Source organism: Vidua chalybeata, chromosome 9, assembly GCF_026979565.1.
Source record: "Vidua chalybeata isolate OUT-0048 chromosome 9, bVidCha1 merged haplotype, whole genome shotgun sequence".
Classification (NCBI taxonomy): Eukaryota; Metazoa; Chordata; class Aves; order Passeriformes; family Viduidae; genus Vidua; species Vidua chalybeata.
The window spans coordinates 14,453,325-14,471,776 of record NC_071538.1 but is presented as its reverse complement, the minus strand read 5'-3'; the positions used below and the strand labels follow the sequence as shown (position 1 = coordinate 14,471,776).

Below are 18,452 nucleotides of genomic sequence, written 5' to 3'. Positions count from 1 at the left end.
TCGGGTGCTTTCTGCTTCTCTGTGTTTCCCTTTGCAGGCGAGAGGCAGCAGAGACACCCCCCACACGCCGCAGCCCCTGGATGTGAGTAATGTCCCAGAGGAGAGTCCTGGTCCTGTTTGGGATGCAGGGACAGATGCACGGGGATGCTGGGACATGCGCCAGACCCCACCACGGATGGGTTCCCCCAACTGGTCCCCCCATAGAGCCAGGAGGGCAGGGCGAAGGGCACCCCTCAGGGGACACCCCCATAATGAAGTCTCATCGGCTGCGTTAGGTGGCGGCGGGAGACACCCAGCCCCAACAGATCTATACATCCTGCATTAGGGGCCTCCAGTGCAGTGTAGGGTTACCCCGACACAGGGACTGGGAGGCTGCTGGGGCGGGGGGGCAGAGGTCGGGTTCCCCCCGGCACGCGGCTGGCGCCGACGCTTTTGGTTTACAAACATTTTGCAGAGGGGTCAATGGGCTGGTTTCAAACCCCTCACCATGGCTGTGTCCCCCAGGGATGGGATGCTGGGGGTCGCCAGGCTGGTGGAAGGAGGCAGCAAGGATGTCAGGGACCTCTTTCCATCTGCTGTGGCAAGGATAGGGAAGGGCTGGGATTTGGCCGCTTTCGCAGCCCCTCTCCCATCCACTTCCAGCCCAAAGGTGGCCTGAGGCCAGGGCGAAGGGCAGAAGCCCTCCCTCCCTCTCCACCTACCCCACAGCAGGCTGCTAATATTTTATTTAAAATATCTTTAGGAAGCGGAGGACCATGATGTATCGGATATATTGAGAAAATGCTAATGTGTAATAGCGTGTGTCAGGGGCCTCGTTCATCACCCCGCGCCGCCTTCTGGGGGATCCATATCTAATTAACAGTAATGAATGAGGGAGCCCACCTAATGACAGCCCGCCAGTTTGTTATGGAAATGAGGCAATCCCATTAGGCAAAACACTTAATTAAACAAACTGCTCGGAGTGTAGGCCAGTGCAAGATGGGCACAGGCCCTTTAGGGAACAAGGAGGGCCCTGGTACCCAGCCCTCCACATGCCAGGTTGGGGGCATAAGGGCTGCTGCAGCCGCTAGAGCTGGGTGCCCACAGTCAACTCCAGCAGCAGGGGGCTGGGTAAACGGGATCCACTTGGGGGGATCCAAGCTGGGGATGAGGCAGCAGGGCAGCTCACATCCCCCTCTCATCTCTCTCCTTCCATGGGCTCAGAGGCAGCAGAGGCCAAACACAGATTTCCAATCAAACGTGTGTACTTGGCTCCTGCTCTATTGACACTGAAGCAAGAAGGGCTCAAGGTTAATTCCTTATCAATACCCTATTGTCAGCTCATCCATCACTCCTCGGGGGCAGGGCTGCCCAAGTTCTCCCTGCCCCAGCCCCCATGGGATTTGGAGAGTGAGCAAAAGATGCCATGCCCACCTCTACTCATCCCAGCCGTGCCCACACAGCCTGTCTGATGGTGCTGGGGTGCACTTGCAGGCATATGAGGATGTAGAAATGAGGGGGGCGGTTCAAATTCAAAGGGAAGGGGATGGAGGGATGCTCATGCCCCAGGCTGGGTGTAGGAGCTCTGTGGGTGTGCTGGACAAGGGGGCATTAGGAGACAGATCAGCTGGTGGCTGTGGGCCCCTATTTGTGCTGTCCTGTTTCCTAACTGCATCCTCAATCCCCAGCCCTGTGTGCTGGGAGGTCCTGCCAGCCTTTTCAGAAGAGCAGCACTAAGCTCAGCTCCTTTCCTAGGGCTTGGGGACTACAGGGAAACCAAGGGAGCTCCAGAGTCCTGATATGTGGAGCTCCAGAAGCTGGGCCACGGACTACTCAATCACAGTATTACACAGATTGATTTAAAAAACAGATAGCCTTCCCTGGGTGGTGGAGAGGGAAGTGCTGTGACCTGGTCTGCTGAGGTGAGAAGGGCAGGAAAGCTATTCCTGCTGCTAGACTTTTGCTTTTAACAATCAGTTAAAGCTGAGGAATGGGATCTAGTACAAATTCCAGAGGCAGGCAGCCCTAGGGAGAGATGCTGTTCTGTATTAACTCACAATCTCTAGTTCTTGTCATCGGAGTTAGTTCTTGCTGGTCTTTTTCCTTGCTCCAAGGGGAGACCTTCTGCAGGAGATGCTCTCAGGCACTCAGAAGCACTGGGCTGAGCTGTGCTGCTCGGGTCTTCGCCAGGATGTGCTCAGCTGGCTCCTAGACTAGAAATCTCTCCATGCGGTAAAGAGGGGTCCTGCTGCCATCTCGTGGAGCTGTTCCCGCCCGGCACGGGGCTCCCGCGGGGTCTGCACAGCCGCCCTCTGCCAGCTCCTCCACGGGCAATGCAGACCAGCCTCCCTTCTTCACTTTTTGGGATGCAGCACGGGGTTGGATTGCTTGGTTCCATCCCGTCCATTCCCACTTTTCCATCAATGGCAGAGCTCCACGCATATGCCTGCAGCATCCCAACATGCATGAAAATGGCACCTCAGCCCACACACCTTTATGAGGTGTGGGCACAGGTCAGTCTCCACCCAGGAGCCTAATCTGAATTACTCACTCTGTGAGATGTTCCCCCAGTTCCAAAACCTGAACCCTCGCTGGCTGGATCCTGCCTCTGGCTTGCCCAGTTCCCCACCATAGCCTCCCCCAGTGCCACAGGGAGCTCTGGCTGCAGAGACACCCTCCCAGCCCTGTCAGGAGCAGCTGAGCACCCTCCAGCCCAGCCACACGGGCCACCCTGACCACTAAATGGCTTTTTTTGTTTTTCAAAACCACCCTGTAACATCACCATTGCTCGGGGAGAGAAGGTGGCACAGGGGAGCAGGCCAGGAGTCAGTTCCCTCACAGGAAACACTCAAATAGACTTTGTTACTGAGGGAAAGTTAATTTTGCTTTACCACAACTGTGGTAGCCAGCTGTGAGCATCCTCCTCTCCAGCCACTGCTGGTGTTCCACCCACACAATTTCACAATCTGCACAGGAGGGCTGGACTGCAGGAAAACAAGCTCTGGGCCACATCCCACTCCCTACCCTCGAGGCAAGTCCAAGGATGCTGCATTTTTTCCTCCCAATGAACAGATCTGCAGTGCCCCTCCTCCCCATAGCTCATCTCAGAGATTTACTTGGATTTGCCAAGATATCACAACCTTTGGGCTTTCAGTGTTCAGGCTGAAGCTCTTTAGGAACACCGGCTGCGCCAAACCGTGACAGTTTAGCAAGGATTAAGGGTCTGAGGCTGGGTTTTTGTAAATCCAGTAGTGCTTGGATCAGTTCTCAGCCATGTGCCTTCAGGCTCCAAGTTATTAACCTTCTGTTTCAAATAAGCCACAGGAATACGGAGGGCAGGAAGGTGGAGGCACACACAGCACAGGAAAGCAGAGGCCAGCATATCACACAGTGCTCACAATCAGAATTAAAACTTGCCGGGACTCAGAAACCAAAACTCACTCAGAAGACTGGTGCTGTAAATCACTGGCTTGCCCAAGATCATTCTGCTCTCAGACAGCTGTGTACACAGATCACCTCCGAATTTCAAGTCACTTTTGCAGCAGTGGAAACGCCTGAGAGCACATTGTCTGCAAGGCTCAGGACACCTCTGACTGCAAAGCTCCAGCAGGCAGCACCCGCTCCCTGCCTGCTGCCCTGGGAGGTGGGGAAGTGGCAACACCGTGGTGGGAGGTGAAAGTGAGGAAGGAAGGTGCAGCTGACATGTGAGGTTTTTCCCAGAGGAAGCCTCACCTGCCTCACCTGTCAGGCAAGGGCAGAGGGTTTAGCTCCAGCTCCTGCCAGCCATGTTCTGTAACAGACCAAGTCCTTAAATGGGAGAAGTTCAACACCCATAGCAATAAACAGGAACAGCAGATTCCCAGGAACAACTGTATTAATTCAGAGGCATATATTATGGAGTGTTTAACTGATCTGTAAATACTGAACCTGTAGAAACCAGCATGAGGGCAAGGGCTGGTTAAATAACCTTTATCACCTCTGTTCTCCAAGAGTGTTCACAGTGCCACAAACAGGCTGGATGCTGAGAAGCCCCAGCCCAGATGTCTGAAAAGGCAGATGAACACATCACAGCTCAGGAGTTACAGCACTGACAACACAAACCAGGGGCCTGCTTTAAAAAGCTGAGAAATCTCTGATGTGCTTTCTGGAGATAGGGGACCATGCCTGGGTTTTACAGGTCCAAACCCTAGAAACAAGAATTTCTCCATGAAAAGGGGAAGGCTGAAGGCTTTTACCACAGAGTAGCCCTCACACGCCATTGTCACAGTGCTAGCTGGAACTGGGATCACACCTACATAAGACTGGGTCCAAGCAACAAGCTCCTGTGCCTGGAGACAGTTTTCACTTTTAAAAAATAAAAGACAAACCAGGTCATCAGGCCGTTTTCAATTCTCACCCCATATACAGCCCAACCTTCCCTCTAAAACCATGCCCATCAGGGGGTTATTCTGCTGTAAATGAGCATTGTCACAATAGTCTGCTACAAACCAGCTGTGTGGTCACCACTGCCACCCTGTGCTTTCACTTCTGTGAGGTGTTACAGTTCTTGTGTTAAACTTCCAATTTATTTTAGTGCTTCCCAAGGACTTCCCCCTCTGCATTTCAATCCAGAATAGCAGGAATTTTGTAATTGTGGATGACAGCACCCCAAGGGTGGGCAAGATCAGCACAGCCACCCACTGGCAGAACCTTTTGCAAAACTCCTCCTGCTTTTTAAGTGCCTAACTCTCTAGGGCAGTTCCTTGTTCAAGCAGGCCCATGTCACAGCCCTCCAGAGCTTCTTCCTGGCAATTTAAAGTTGGCTAAACCTGTTCACCATGTTATTAATCACCTTGCTATACTGTGACATAGCATAAACATATCAGCAGGCTCTCTTCTGTCTTTATCCCCACTTCTCCCCCAAATAAACAATAAAACCTAAACCCAAACATGAAGTACAGTGCAATGAGCTATTTTTCACTAGGTTGAAGGAATTAATTTCTTGTACACATTGCATGGACTGGAAAGACTGATCATCTGAAGAGAACATGATGGACAGAAACATCATATTTCATGGTCATTTGTAGGCTGGAGGTGATTTAAGAAATACCCAGTATAAAGCATAGCTCCAAGAGACAGTTCCGTTTTCCTCTGCAATTCCACCTTTCTGTTTCTGGGATCTGGCACAGCTGTAATCAAAAAATTTCCCTGAATATCCTGATGCAAAATATAGGCTGCTTCAAGACATACAATTAACAAATAAGTAGCTCTCCAAGAAAGCAAAACTACTCAGTAGAACACACAAAAGACTGGAAAGGAAGAGAAACAAAACACTAGACACATTCAAAAATGTTAGCTTAAACCTCTGGGTTGAAGAACACAGAAATTATAACAAACATTTGAGCTCCCACCAAGGATCAGAGAGCTTTGACTGTTTTATCTCAGCTATTTAATGGAACCAGATGACAGTCTGGTCATACTGCCCTACACACACCTTTTCCTGGTCTTAAACTTGGTTTCAGGGCCTCATCTCCAGTAAGGAGAGTACAAGAAGAGCTGGGATGCACTGAGAACAGCAAAGAGTCCTGCAGACTTGGCTCTGTTTGCTCATTGCAAGATAAAAGAAATGTCAGAGAGGAAAAAAACAACAAAACAACAAAGACATGGAAGAGCTGTATTGTAAAATTAATACAAGCAACAGAACATGGACATTGGACATCAGGGACAAGGAGACAACATGGAAAGCAGACAAGAAGAAGAGACAGGAAGAAACAAATAATACTCAGTGTGAGATTCTGGTCTGTGACACCTTGGCAGAGCACATCAACATGAACCATGACAGGATTTCACCTTCAAGACTTTAAATTAATCCATATCTACTTTCTGCTCTAACGTGGCTGGTCCAAAGGCCAGGGTGGAAGCTTTCAGACTCATAGATGGCAGGGAAAAAAAAACCAAACCAAACAAGAAGCCTCTACTTTCCTCGCTTCAAAGACACAAAAGCAAAGGGGGTGACATTTCCCATAGGAGCGGAGCAAGCAGAGGCAAACACTGAAGGTCATTACAGCACTAAGGAGGGGAGGCCCCGACACAGTCAGACAGGAAAGTCGTGCAGAGGCTGCGGTAGTAGGTGGGGTACAGCCGCATGTGGCTGACGTGAGCCGAATCCGAGAAGTCCACAGCTTTCACAGGAACACCGAGCTGCTGCCGGGCACTGGCCATGAGCTGAACCTCGCTGGCCTTGATGATGAGATCGGCCTGAGAATAGAGGTAGAGCTCGGGCCAGCGCGAGGGCGCTTTCAGCAGGGCATCGTAATGGCTCTCGTGGATGAAGCGGGTCAGGGGGTACAGCAGGATCCGCAGCACCACGGCCGTGCTGGCAAAAGTGAACAGCAGGAAATACTTGAGCAGCACGTTCACGGAGACCAGGACAGTTGCCAGGGCACGAAGGCCTCCTCGCAAGTTTCTTCTGCCAGGGGCGCTATCGAAAATGGTGCCAGCTACTCTGAGGTTCTGAAACGGCTTGTGGGTGTGGAGCGCCTCGATGATGTAACGGTACAGCATGACACCACCATTGCTGAAAACGTGGAAAAGAACCGGTCTGTTTTCAACACTGTAGTCAAAGAGTAGCTCCAGGAGTCGCCTGGCTGGGGTCTGCAGGGATCTGATGCCAAAGGTCTCAGAGAAGAATATCATCCTCCATGGAGCTGTGTAACGGATGACCGTGCACCCCTAAGAACAACAGAAAGAGACCCCACACACATTTAAGCTGTGCTGCAAATTACAGAGAGTAGGAAAGCAGCAGTACAAAGAACATGAAAATGTGGGACAGGTTTCCAACAGAAACCACAGGACCAGAAGAAAGTCTTTACTTTAGCAGCAAGGCACTGACATTAATATAGATTACTTTAATCATCATAGCACACAGTATTATGAAAAAGCCTCTGCAGCGGCAGAAGCCTGGCTTTGGTCATGTTTGAGATCCTGTCAAATCTTGTGCTAACTGGCACAACCCAGGAGAAGAAAACCATCTCCCTGATTCACAGACCTTCAGCATCAGCCGTTTTGGTAAGATGAGCCTGCTCTGGTACACATCCAGCTCATCACACTGAAGCAAATCTAAGAAGAAAGAGGAACTCTTCCTCTCCTTGGTTGCACTTTTTTTTAGCTGTCTCTAAGACTCACCACCAACAAACACTGACATGATTTTTGTAGACCTTCCTGAAACACTCCAGCTGTGCAAAGAAAGAGCTCTGGCTCAAGGACTCAGAACTCCTGAGCAACTGCCTTCACACTTAAGTCCTTAAATTTAGGTATAGATTTGGAAACAGGATCTTGGAGGAATTTTAAAATAGAGCAGATGGAATTACATTTATAAATGCTTTAGACCTTTTGTATTGCTTGAGCTCACTGACATTACACACTGACAAGCACAAAGCAAAGTCACCAAAACAACCCCCCCAGAGCTCCCTAAACAGTGAACGAGTTAGAAGAGGATACCAAGTTCTCAAATCAAAGCCTTCTCTTCCATCTTGCCATGGTTACAGCCACTTCCTCTTAGTGAGCTAAGAAAACCCATCCTCTCCTTTCCCATTTCTATGATCTTTCTGAGAGAAAAGTATTTTCCAAGAAGTTGTCATGCTGCCCTGTAACGTGCTCCTCATCCGCTCAGCAGCATCTTAAAGCCACTTAACAACTAATTCTTCACTACATCAAGCCAATTAATGACTCCTGCACTGGATTACACATTAACAACAGACTTGTTAATGTACAAACTTTACCACCTATAGTGGAACAGATTTGGATAAATCCAAGATTCCCTGTATGCTGACCAATGTTTCACTGGGTCCCCATGCCACAAGCTGGGGTCATTCCAGTAAAATACAGAACTAGAAAGGAAAATATCATAACTTAGGGAACTGGCAGGAGGACAGACCTCTCTAGTTCAAACACAAGGAATTCCTAGTGAGCAGCTATGGCTATCACAGGATGCCTGTTTCACAGACAGGATAAAATTAATTTGGCTTACAACATTTAGATGAATAATTTTCACAGGAAGGAAGAGCCAAAGGCATGACAGATGCCAATGTGTTCAGTCAGTTCCCACCCCAGCCTCACCACATCTGTGCTGTGGCCTAACAACAAGCAGTAAACACAGAATCTTTCCCTGCATGTTTACCTGTTTGGAAAACTAACACAGTTCACGTCATTCCTGAAAATTCCCACAACTTTAAAAGCCTTAAGATACTTCAGTGAGTCACACAGCAGCTGAAAGTTTCTCCCAGGAAGTATTTCTGTCTTAGCTGCACACACAAAGGTGACATCAGCAGCTGTTAGATAACGCTGCTTGGGCTGTGAGAGACAAGGAGCTTTCAGTGACAGGAGAACTCTCACTCACTCCCCATGACTGAGACCAAGAGAGGCTTCAGAGAGACTTTACCAGTGTGCAAAAAGAAGGCCGTTTCACAGTATGACAGTGTCATGAAAATACAGACAGGTCACTCACCTTCTGGCTGTAGATTGCACTGTATTTGGCCAGGTGTTTGTCCTGGCAGCCGGCCCAGCCTAGGAGGATCACCACAGGCCGGCCCTCGGCAGGCCCTCTGTCCGTTCTGCCTTCTGGAACAAATCACAAGTGTTACAGCAACTGCCCTCCAGTCTGCCCGAGTCACAACTTACAGCAGCTTGTCTGGCTACTAAAGTTTAAAGGCAATAGCGAAGCAAGTATAAGCTTGACTTCTCGGTCAGTGCCGAGTATTGCCTCACGCCAGTCTCACTAGTGGGTGTACTGCACAGCACAGCTTCGGCCCCTGCAGCTCCCACCGCTCTCCAGTGACGCAAAGCCAGCACCGAACTGATCCCTACGGGGGGCGAGACCGCTCCTCCCGCCCCGCGGCGATATAGCAGCAGCTGCTGCCACTTCCAGGGGGAAAAGGGAAGCGTCCTGCCCTGTCCTCCAGGGACTGCCAGGCACCTGCTACAGCACCAATGCCCCACGGCTCCTCCTCCCATACCCCAGCGCGCTCGCCCCTTCTCCGCCCGCAGAGGCCCCCCAGTCCCTGCTGTCACCGGCGCCCCCGGTCCCGCTCGCCTCCGCACCGCGGGCCTGTCCCGGCTCCAGCTCCACCACGGCTCCCTGCGGCCCGCGGGTGCCCATGGCCGCGCTCCGCGCACCGGCCGCCGCTTCCGCCCCCCCCGGAAGCTCCGCCCACCTCCCTCCCCGCAGCCAATGGGAAGGGAAAGCGCCCACCCCGCCTCGGCGTCCGCCCCGCCCCCTGCCCGCCTCCCACTTCCTTAGCAACGCGCCCTTAGCACCGGCCCAGCGCCCCGCCCGCTGGCCACCCATTGGGCAGGGAAAGGAGGTCTGGCAGCGATTGGTTCAGCCGCGTGTCGGTCATTCTGCGGGGTAACCGCCCCCTCGGGGCAGGGGCGCGGGAGTGCGGGGCTGAGGCGGGCGGGGCCGCAGGGCCGGGATGAGGGGAACTGTAGGGCCTGGAGCGGGGATTGCAGTCAGGGGCCGGGGATACGGCGGGCGTGAGGGGTGAGAGGGGTTGTTGGCCCTGATCTGGGTGTCTGGGTCCGGAGGAGCTGTGGGATGCTGGTCTGGGGCAGGGAATGCTGAGGTTGCAGTGGATCAGACGGGGCAGGGGCTGGCATGGATTCAGGCGGCAGTGCAGGGCCTGGCTGCGATGAGGCAGTGCGGGGGTGGGTTCGGGCTGTGGCCGCCTTAGCCGCGGGGCCGGGACATGCGGGTCAGAGGGGCGGGCGGCTCTGTGGGGTGAGGGGCTGGGGATGTTGCGCTACACTGAGGAAGGTGCACTGTGCATGGGAGGACTTGAGGTGTGCCAGGAAAGGGGGAAACCTGCCAGGAAAACAAGCCCTAAGTTCTGCCTGAGGCTGGGCACAACCTTGATGTTGTAAGATGCAAAGGTAACAAATCACTGCCACGCTGTCCTTCCATGAGTCCAAGGCTATCATTCCCTGGCACCTCACACTCGGTCTGAGGCTGAAGCAGCACCACTCTGCCTTTTGATCTCAATCTGATGATTAATCAGTGCTCTGGATGTAAAGAACTGCTGAATTGCCAGAGACAGTTCCTAAATCACTCATTTTTCTCTTGGCAGGAATAAAGCCCTGCCCTGACCCAGCCTTGTTTTGGTTATTAGGTCCAGTGGACTGGGTGGCAGCAGAGCACTCTTGACAGCAGAGTTTGAAGCCAACAACCAGGACTTACATGTTGATGCTAGCACTGACAACTTATTCACTTCCCTGTGTCTATATGTTCCCATATGTAAAATGGTCATCATAAAAACATTCATGTATATTTTCAGGTTATTTTGCAATGTTGGCTTAAAAACTCCTATGTCACCAAATGTTGTTATTACAGCAGCCAGAGACAGACACCGCTGTATCCTCTGAAGCCATGTCATCATTGTTTCAAAGTTCTTTTTTTTTTTTTTTTCACTGGTTCTTAGGCAAGCCCTTTGTATCACTAAAATCCTCACGTCCAGAGGCTGGTGCTAGTATTTCTGAGGAGTGGGGGGAGGTTACTGCAGCATTACACCACCAGCATCTTAAACATAAATACAGAAACGTTAATTTACAATCAATTTTGGGATGTTTCAGACTGTAAAGTTCTTTTAACTAGATCTCTGTTGAGGACAGAGGAGCACTTTATGGGACTGTAAATTTCATGCAAACAGTCTCTGTGAAATACAGATTCCCCCCACACACGAGCTGTTCTCCCAGTATCAATCATATGCCTTGCAAGTAATGTTTCACAAATATTCTGTAAATCACAGGAAAATGCTTGCAATAATGTGAAATATGACTTTCACTTGACTGTTTCAGCAGAGGCCCCTAACAGGCCATTCTCCTGTCAGCACTAACATTTGTTATGGCTAATAACATTTTCAATCACAACTATTTTGGGAAAATGGATTTATTTTAAACCTGCTTCCCTGCAAAGGAGGTCCTGAAAACGCCCTGCCAAGGACACAGATGCCTTACAGAACACAGACCGTTAATTCCCAAATGAAATTTCATCTCATCTTACTTCTCAAGCACTGTTTCTTAGCCAGCTTTTTGAAGACTTTACTTGTTTGTTTTTAGGCACTGAGATACATGTTCACGTCTTAGTCACTGTTTTCAGTCTGGTTCAGATAATAGGACTCGAAAGTTACTTTTGAGCAGCTATCTTGGGGATACTTTGGAACCGATTTGAAATTTTTATCCAGATACTAGGAGAAAAGGCTTAAGAACTTTGTAAATAGGAAATTGGTAATCTTGATTATTTGTATTACATTGAAAAAAAAAGTCTTATTCCAAAATACAAAGATTTTATGTCATTTTAACTCTTTTTCTCAATAAACCACACTTAAATAAAACCTAAAATGGTGCTTTTGTTAGGTAGGAAGCCCAAGAAGTGCATTAGACAAGGTGTGAATTCCTTTCTTACCCTTAGGCATTTGATACAGCTTGGTGGAGGACAAGGCACCTGTGTTAATGCCACTGTTTGTGACCTTATCCCTGTTTCTACATCTGTGTGTGGGCACAGATCCTGGTGTTTAACTGCGAGGCTCCTTGAGACTGGTCAGTGTCCTCCAGGCAAGAGTGTGCATGGCTGTGGGATTGCCACACTATTGGAAAGCTTAGTCCCTGACATTCCATCTCCCTTACTAAGTGCACCTTCACATTTGTCAAGCTGCACTAGGGGATATCATACTGAGCCAAAAGTGTGCCAAAGACACTTGGGAAAATGTAGATTTCTTTATTTAACATCTGTGGGAAGAACTAGAAGGAATTGAAGGGATATTTCTGGAACTTCTGTCTTCTTGCTTATAGCTCTTATAATTTTAGCTTTTCTTAGTTTGTCTAAAAACATGCCAGGAAAATTACGTAGGGAAAAAACAGAGCAAATGTCTGTCATGCTAAAGGGTGCCAAAGCACTTTCCCACTGCCAAGGCCAGGCATGTGTTCCTGGGGTGGATGTCCAAATGGCTGTCGTTCCAGCACGTGAGTGAGGGCTGTGCTGCTGTGCTAACAGGCATTTATAGCCCCCTTGACCCTGTCACTCCCCATAAATCCATACCTATTTCTGCTCTCATTTAACTCCATTTATTCCCTGGCAGGTCAGATATGAGACGCGGTGTTCATATCATGAGGCTAGTGAGAAACAGGGCTGGGGTAATGGGTAACATCAAAATGACTTTATTAGCAGAGCAGAGCAAAGAGCTCCTGTGGTGAAACCACCTGCCCAGGAAAATAATCTCAAGTCTGTCAAAGATGCATTGTGCAGCTTCACACATATCAAGAACTCTCCTTTTGCTAGTTTTCCTATCTATGAAATGAGTATAAGAGAAAATGAGATTAAATTGTTACTAAGTGTTTTCATATTATTTGCCAGAGATTTTAAATGTGATTCTAGTGATAATTCATTTGTACAGTCTTTCTTCACAGACCTTTTAGAACTTCTCATTTTTCTCTAGGCAGAAGAGATCATGACATCTGTCAAAGAGCAGGAAGCCATTAGCCATCATGGTTTTCTTGCAGGAATGGGATAGTTGCCCACAAAGTTCCTCAAACAACTGTTGCGTCCTGAACAGCTTAATTAAAACAAGGCAGAACCAGAGCTGGAGATGGAGTTCCCAGGGAGCCAGATTGTTTCTGGCTCACCTAAGAATGTGGCTCCGGATGCTGCATGTGTTTCCTTGGACAACTGGAGGTGCTGTGTGGTAGTGAGATGGAGAGGAAGGGCAATGTCTCTACTGAAAATTTGTTTAAAGAATAAGCTTTTGTACAGAGACATCCACATCCAGCCACATTCTGCAGGCTTAAAAAACAGCCTGGCTATCAAAAGATGGAACTGAAGGGAAAGCCATGTAACCCATCTCTCAGGAGCCTAGAATTAGTGTTTTTTCTCACATCTGGATGAGTGTGCTGCCTCTGCCTGCCTGTAAGAGCATGGTCCATGCTCTTCTGCAGAGACAGTATCCAGTTCAGAGCTCTACCCACTGCAGTGAGATAGGAGGTGATGGCTCCCAGGACATGGCTTGCTGGCAGAGGAAGATGGGCTCCAAGGTAAGTGACATGCCTTGTTCCCCTTATTCTTGCAGTCTTGCAGCCACAGATACCTTACTGAATTTCTGGAGACTGGAGGTGTCTTTATTCCTCTGGAAATACTGAGGCTAAACCACCTGAAGGAAGAGGACAAAGGAGAAATTATAAAGCTGCTGTTGCCCACTGGAGACAGTGGCAGGGAGTATAAGGAGCTCATTTGTGAAAGCTGTGGTACACGGCATGTCCATTTGTGCTTTGTCCTGATTCAGGCCAGGATGCTCTCCCTGACCTCTGGCCCCTGGGGCTGCTTGCTGCACTCAGCCATTCCCTTCCCTCTACCTGCTGATGGCAGATCCAGCAGTGCTGCTCTGGCTGGAAGGAGTTCAGAGTCTCAGCTATTGTTGAGCAGCTGCATTTCATCCCTTTTGGTTTTTAACCAGCTGACTTTCTTCACAGTCAATTTGGTGCAATATTGCTGCCTTGCTGTTTGCAATTCCTCCTGTTAAAACCACAAAACAGTTTCCATCCTTACCTGCAGCATTCACCTACTGCAAACTTTCCCAGAGTTCGTCTCTGGGGTGGGAGAGTTTTGTAGTTTGTATCTTTTAAAAGCATTACAACTCTCTTTTTCCTCCTGGGTAGTAGAAGCCACAACCTGTTAGTTCTGTAGTTCAGAAAACATTCTTAGAGGCCATAGGGTGATACATGCTGTCACAGCTTCCTCCAAGAGAGACAAAGCAGCAGGCTCAGTAGTGGGATCTGTAGCAACTCTGTTGGTATGCCAGTGCCAGACTCTGTTTCTGTAAATGGCTGCAGAAGGGCCTTCCTTGGCCACTTACTCCAACTGAGAATTTTGCTAATTGTTTTTTAGTTGTGGCTCCTGACAAGGACGGAGAAATTTTGTCCTGGCTGTCTGAACCACACTTCAAGTGGGACGTGGTACTGGGTTTTCTCAGAGTGACAGTGAAACAGCTGAGACAGCTGATCCAGGCTTATCCAGGCACACAAGTTGGCATCTCTTTTTCTGCACAAGGGTGCAAGCCCAGACCAAGTTCTTAAACACCTCCAACTCAGCAGAAGGTCAAAAAGATGCAGAGGTTCTTCTGGACTCTTTGGGCCACAGCAACCCCTAGTACCAGAGCCAAGACTCCCAAGGCCTCGAAGCTGTGCTGTTGTGTACCTCCCCCCAAGCCCAGCACGGGGCTCTGCAGACACTCAGGGTCATGCAGGTGAGGAGTGGGCCTTGCTGGGGGCAATGAGCAGTGTAACCACCTGTGTCCATCCTTACTCAGGCAGGAGCTGTGTCTGTCTCCTTGGCATTCTGGCTGCACTGGGTTGCCCTACTGCCTGGAAGAGAACAGTCTGGAGAACTGTGTGAAGACTGTTCCCTGTCACTCTGCCCTTTTCCCCCAGGATATGACGGGAGATGTGCCCTGTCTGTTCATGGAGCCCATGCTGGGTGTGCTGTGCTCAGTACACCTGGAGGTCGAGTACAAAGGTAAGATCTGTCTACCCACCCTGGGCGGTGTGGGGCTAGCCTGGGTAAGTGTGCCGGGGGCGAAGGGCAGGCACAGCAGGTCTGTGTCGAGCGTCCCCGGGGCCCCGATCCTGCCGGGCTGCGACCGATACGGGCCCGGGCGGGGAGGGGCGTCTTATTCGTATTCAGGAAAATTTGCATACCCAGGGTGCACCGCGCGGGGGTGCCGCACACACCGTAAAGTTCGGGCCGCCGCTCCTCGGTACCGCTGGTCCGGTGCAAGGCTGAGCTCTGACCGCTGCCGGGACAATGGGACGAGGCAGATAAAGGTCGAACCTGGGTGCAACTGGCGTCGCTATATCTTTGGGGGGACAGCCATGAATGGGTACCTGCCGAGGGCCAGTGTGCGGCATACTCTGGTTTCTCTTCAGATCGTATAAATCTTTCGCCTTTTACTAAAGATTTCCGTGGAGAGGAACAGGCACGAGTGTCGAGAAATTTTTTGAGGCTCCATTTCGGTGGAGCTATCCCTATTGTGGTGAAAAATAGAGCAGATTACGCCTCCGGTGGCTTATAAAGCTTAGGCGTGTATGCGGTGTTCTAGGGTTGGGAGCGCAAGCTGCGCCGCTCCGGTTCCCGGCAGCCCTGACCCTGCGTTAACGGGTCCATCCGCACCGCCCTCGCCCCAGCCCGGGCGGCCACCTCAGTGCCCCGGTCGGGTCAGAACATGCCCGTGACGGCGCGGGGCTCGGCCAACCCCTCCTCCGGGCCCGAGCCGGGCGATGCAGCGGAGCAGCTGCGTGCCCGCGGTTCGGACTCCGGGAGAAGCGACAGCCGGGGACCTGCCCGGCAGTCCCGGGCATTCCAGCCCTCCCAGGAGGACAGGGGTGGTGGTGGCGCCCGCTCGGAGTTCAGCACCTTGCGTAGGACCCCTACCGCAAGCCCCCCTCGCTGTCTAGCTCCGATCCGTGCCGGCGGCGTATAGTGGCCTTTCTCGGAGCCGACTTTTTGCCTCTGCCGTGGCGACGATGCGACCGGACCCGAGCGCTGCGGGGTCCTTGTCCGCTCCCAGCTCGCTTTGTCCCCAGCGGACCCGCTTGGCTCGCCCCGCCCTGGCAGAAGGGCAGGAAGCACCGGGCTTGGCCGGAGCCGGCCGCCTCCTCCGCTTGGTGTGATCGGCATACCGGGACTGCCGTGCGGGCAGCGCCGGGCCGGCCCCGCCGAGCACCGCTGCTCTAAATCGGCGTGACTCCGGGCTCGGGCCACTCGGGCTGTGGTACCGGCGGGGGGCTGGTGCCGAGCCGGGTGGGGCGCTGGAAGGAGTGGGAAGTACGGAAAGGAACTGAGAGAAGGTCGCTGTGTGTTGTGGGGCGGCAGTGCGGAGTGGACATATGTGCGGGGTGGAGCATGGCTATCCTCCGGTTTCTCTTCAGGTCGTATAAATCCGCGGAGAGAAACGCGTACGAGTTTTGTTAAAAAAATTGTGGCTCCATTACGGTGGAGCTAACCGTTTACGGTTAAAGAAACAGCGAATGCTGAGCGTTCATTGGGGTGGGTTGATGGTAATTAATTGCGACAATGGGGAATATAAGCGATCCCTAGTAGTTCGGACCGCGGGGAGAATGGATTTGCTGCGGCACCGATGTCAGCAAAACCAACTTGTCCCGCCCATCCGCGCCGCCGGCTCCTCCTCCTACTCATTCCGGCCGCCCCGTTACGGGACTGATTTGCATGCCCAGGGTGCTCCGCGGCTCCGCCGGTGTCCGGCGCTGCGGCCGCTGTCCCTCCCGGGCTGTGGGGGCTGCCCGGCGTGTCCCCCCCGCGGGGCCGGGCCGGGCGGCGATGCGGGTCCGGGAGCCGCGGGCGGGCTTGTGTCGCCCTCACTTGTGGGGGGTGGAGCAGACGGTGGCTATGTCGGAGTGGGGATTGATTGGCATACTCTGGTTTCTCTTCAGATCGTATAAATCTTTCGCCTTTTACTAAAGATTTCCGTGGAGAGGAACAGGCACGAGTGTCGAGAAATTTTTTGAGGCTCCATTTCGGTGGAGCTACATTTTTGTTGGTTAAAAATAGAGATAAAAGTGCTGCAATGGTATTGTGGCTGTCTAGGTTTTACTGGTAGTGGCTGAAGCTTGTTGTATATATGTCTTTTGACTGAATCATGCGTGCGAGTGTTGGCCAGGGCCCTCTGGTGACCTTCCAGAGCGACAAGCAGGCTCTTTGAAAACCTTCATCACCTGCAGGCTCAGCCATCACCTTGACAGGTGGCTGTCCCCTGAGGCGAGGGGTGCAGCAGCAAGGGCTGCCCGGGTCCAGGCAGGGGTTGCCTGCAGCACTGGTGCTACCCTGCAGGCCTCCAGAAATGTGCTGAGGGCTGCTTCGTGAGGATGGTGAACAGTTCCAGCGCTGGGTGTTTCCTGTCCCGGCTCAGCAGTGCAGGCCACAGTAGCCCAGACTGTCTGAGCTGTGGCATGTGCACAGATCATCATATGTAGCCACAGTGTTTCCTGAAAAATTACATCCACCCTCCTTTCATGCTAGCAGCGTAACTGCTCCTCTGACATCTTAGAAGTGTTTCAAAGTGTCATTCTTTCCTTGCTAATGGTCCACATACACACACAGCCACACTTTGGCTGAGAGAGTGTATTTAATAACAGGCAGCTGCCACAGAGCCACTGTGTGAGACACTGGAGCAGAATCTACAGGACCATAAAAAGAACCTTAGAGAAGTGGCATCCTTTCAGTAGGAAAGGACTGTGACATGTTCCTCCCAGGAAAGATTCACCCATTCATCTCTGGCACTCCTCTCTGCTGAGAATCCAAGCTCTGTCAAGTCTCCAGCCCTAAGCTGGCTGGAGATGGGTGTGTTTGGGAATGAGGCAGAGTCACTGCCTGTAGGTAGAAGTGCTCGGACCCTCCCAGCTCCTGCCACTGGAGCTGGCTTGAAATTTTATTTATAGGGAGTTGTGAAATCTGCACTAGCCTTGTGTATTGTCACCCTTGATGGCTGGGCCTGGAAGCAACGTGTGTCCTGCACAGGGCTGAAGGGTGCTGCATTGCTCATGGCCACTGTATTGTCCACACCGCTGGAAGCCACAGCCAGCAGTGAAACACCCTTTTATAACATCAGCCACTCACTGGAAAACCTAATGCCTTATGACTGAGTGCATAATCCTCAATGAAATTCAGCTATTTGCACTAAAATTAGTTTATTCAGTATGAATTTCCTGCAGTGTCCACAAGATAGTGCTGTTAGAACACCTTTGCTGGAAAAGCAGATGACAGAAAATGCCTGGTAGGTAGGGAGGCAAACATGCAGAGCTTTCCAGTGACAGCCTCTCAGAAGTAAGGGTGGTGATGTTTGAGACCTGGGGTTTTTATGGTCACACAAGAAATTAGCCAGACTTAAATATACACCAGGAGGCTCCCACTGATCATTAAACAGTTGGTTCTCAGCAAACCCCAGTGTTAAATGATTGTTAATCCATACATGGCTGAACATTTCTTGTTTATTTTGGGACTCTAGTGTCTGTTGGTGCTACTAGGGCAGGACAGGAGCACAGCATTTTCCATTGCAATTGCACCAAGAGGCACAGACTCAGGCCATTGGGTGGTTCTTCCCCCATCCAGGGTGTGAGCTGATGGCCTGCAGATCAGGTCTCTAACTCCTGAGGCAGATAGAGGGAAAATAAGCAATGCTGGGGCCACAGAGGGAAGGTAGTGGGCAATACTTTGTTCCTTGCACAGGGAAAGGCTGGGTAGTCCAAGAGTACTAACAGCTGAAGTGGAACAGGATTGTCTTCCCTTTGTCCAGACTTAGTAGGACATAACAGCCCTGCTACTCTGGCTGCACCATCTTAGCATGATGCAGGCAGAGCCCAGGTCCAAGTCAGCTTTCACAGTTCAGAAAGCCCCAGAGTGCTCAGGCCCACTCTGCTCCCAGAACCTAAACTGTTAA

The 18,452-nt window shown here is 51.2% G+C and overlaps 1 protein-coding gene and 2 non-coding genes across 8 annotated transcripts; 2 read left to right on the top strand and 1 right to left on the bottom strand.

The window, feature by feature from the left end:
• Positions 1–3,835: 3,835 nt before the first annotated feature.
• Positions 3,836–9,232, bottom strand: TMEM53 (transmembrane protein 53). Of its 6 annotated transcripts, none has more exons than XM_053949977.1 (3): positions 9,209–9,232; positions 8,465–8,577; positions 3,836–6,690 (listed from the first exon to the last, which is right to left on the bottom strand). In XM_053949977.1, exon 3 carries the CDS (start codon positions 6,652–6,654, stop codon positions 6,028–6,030), a length of 627 nt encoding a protein of 208 aa, XP_053805952.1. In that variant the 5' UTR covers positions 6,655–6,690; positions 8,465–8,577; positions 9,209–9,232; the 3' UTR covers positions 3,836–6,027. The 6 variants fall into 6 exon arrangements, with proteins under 6 accessions (XP_053805952.1, XP_053805947.1, XP_053805950.1 ...); XM_053949972.1 differs by lacking the exon at positions 9,209–9,232 and adding an exon at positions 9,028–9,161; XM_053949975.1 differs by lacking the exon at positions 9,209–9,232 and adding an exon at positions 9,050–9,161.
• A 5,673-nt stretch (positions 9,233–14,905) lies between these two features.
• LOC128792630 (U5 spliceosomal RNA) lies at positions 14,906–15,020 on the top strand. The gene has a single exon (XR_008432493.1). It is a non-coding gene; the product is annotated as a U5 spliceosomal RNA (small nuclear RNA).
• Positions 15,021–16,429: 1,409 nt separating this feature from the next.
• LOC128792629 (U5 spliceosomal RNA) lies at positions 16,430–16,544 on the top strand. Its single transcript, XR_008432492.1, has one exon. It is a non-coding gene; the product is annotated as a U5 spliceosomal RNA (small nuclear RNA).
• The last annotated feature ends 1,908 nt before the right edge of the window (positions 16,545–18,452 follow it).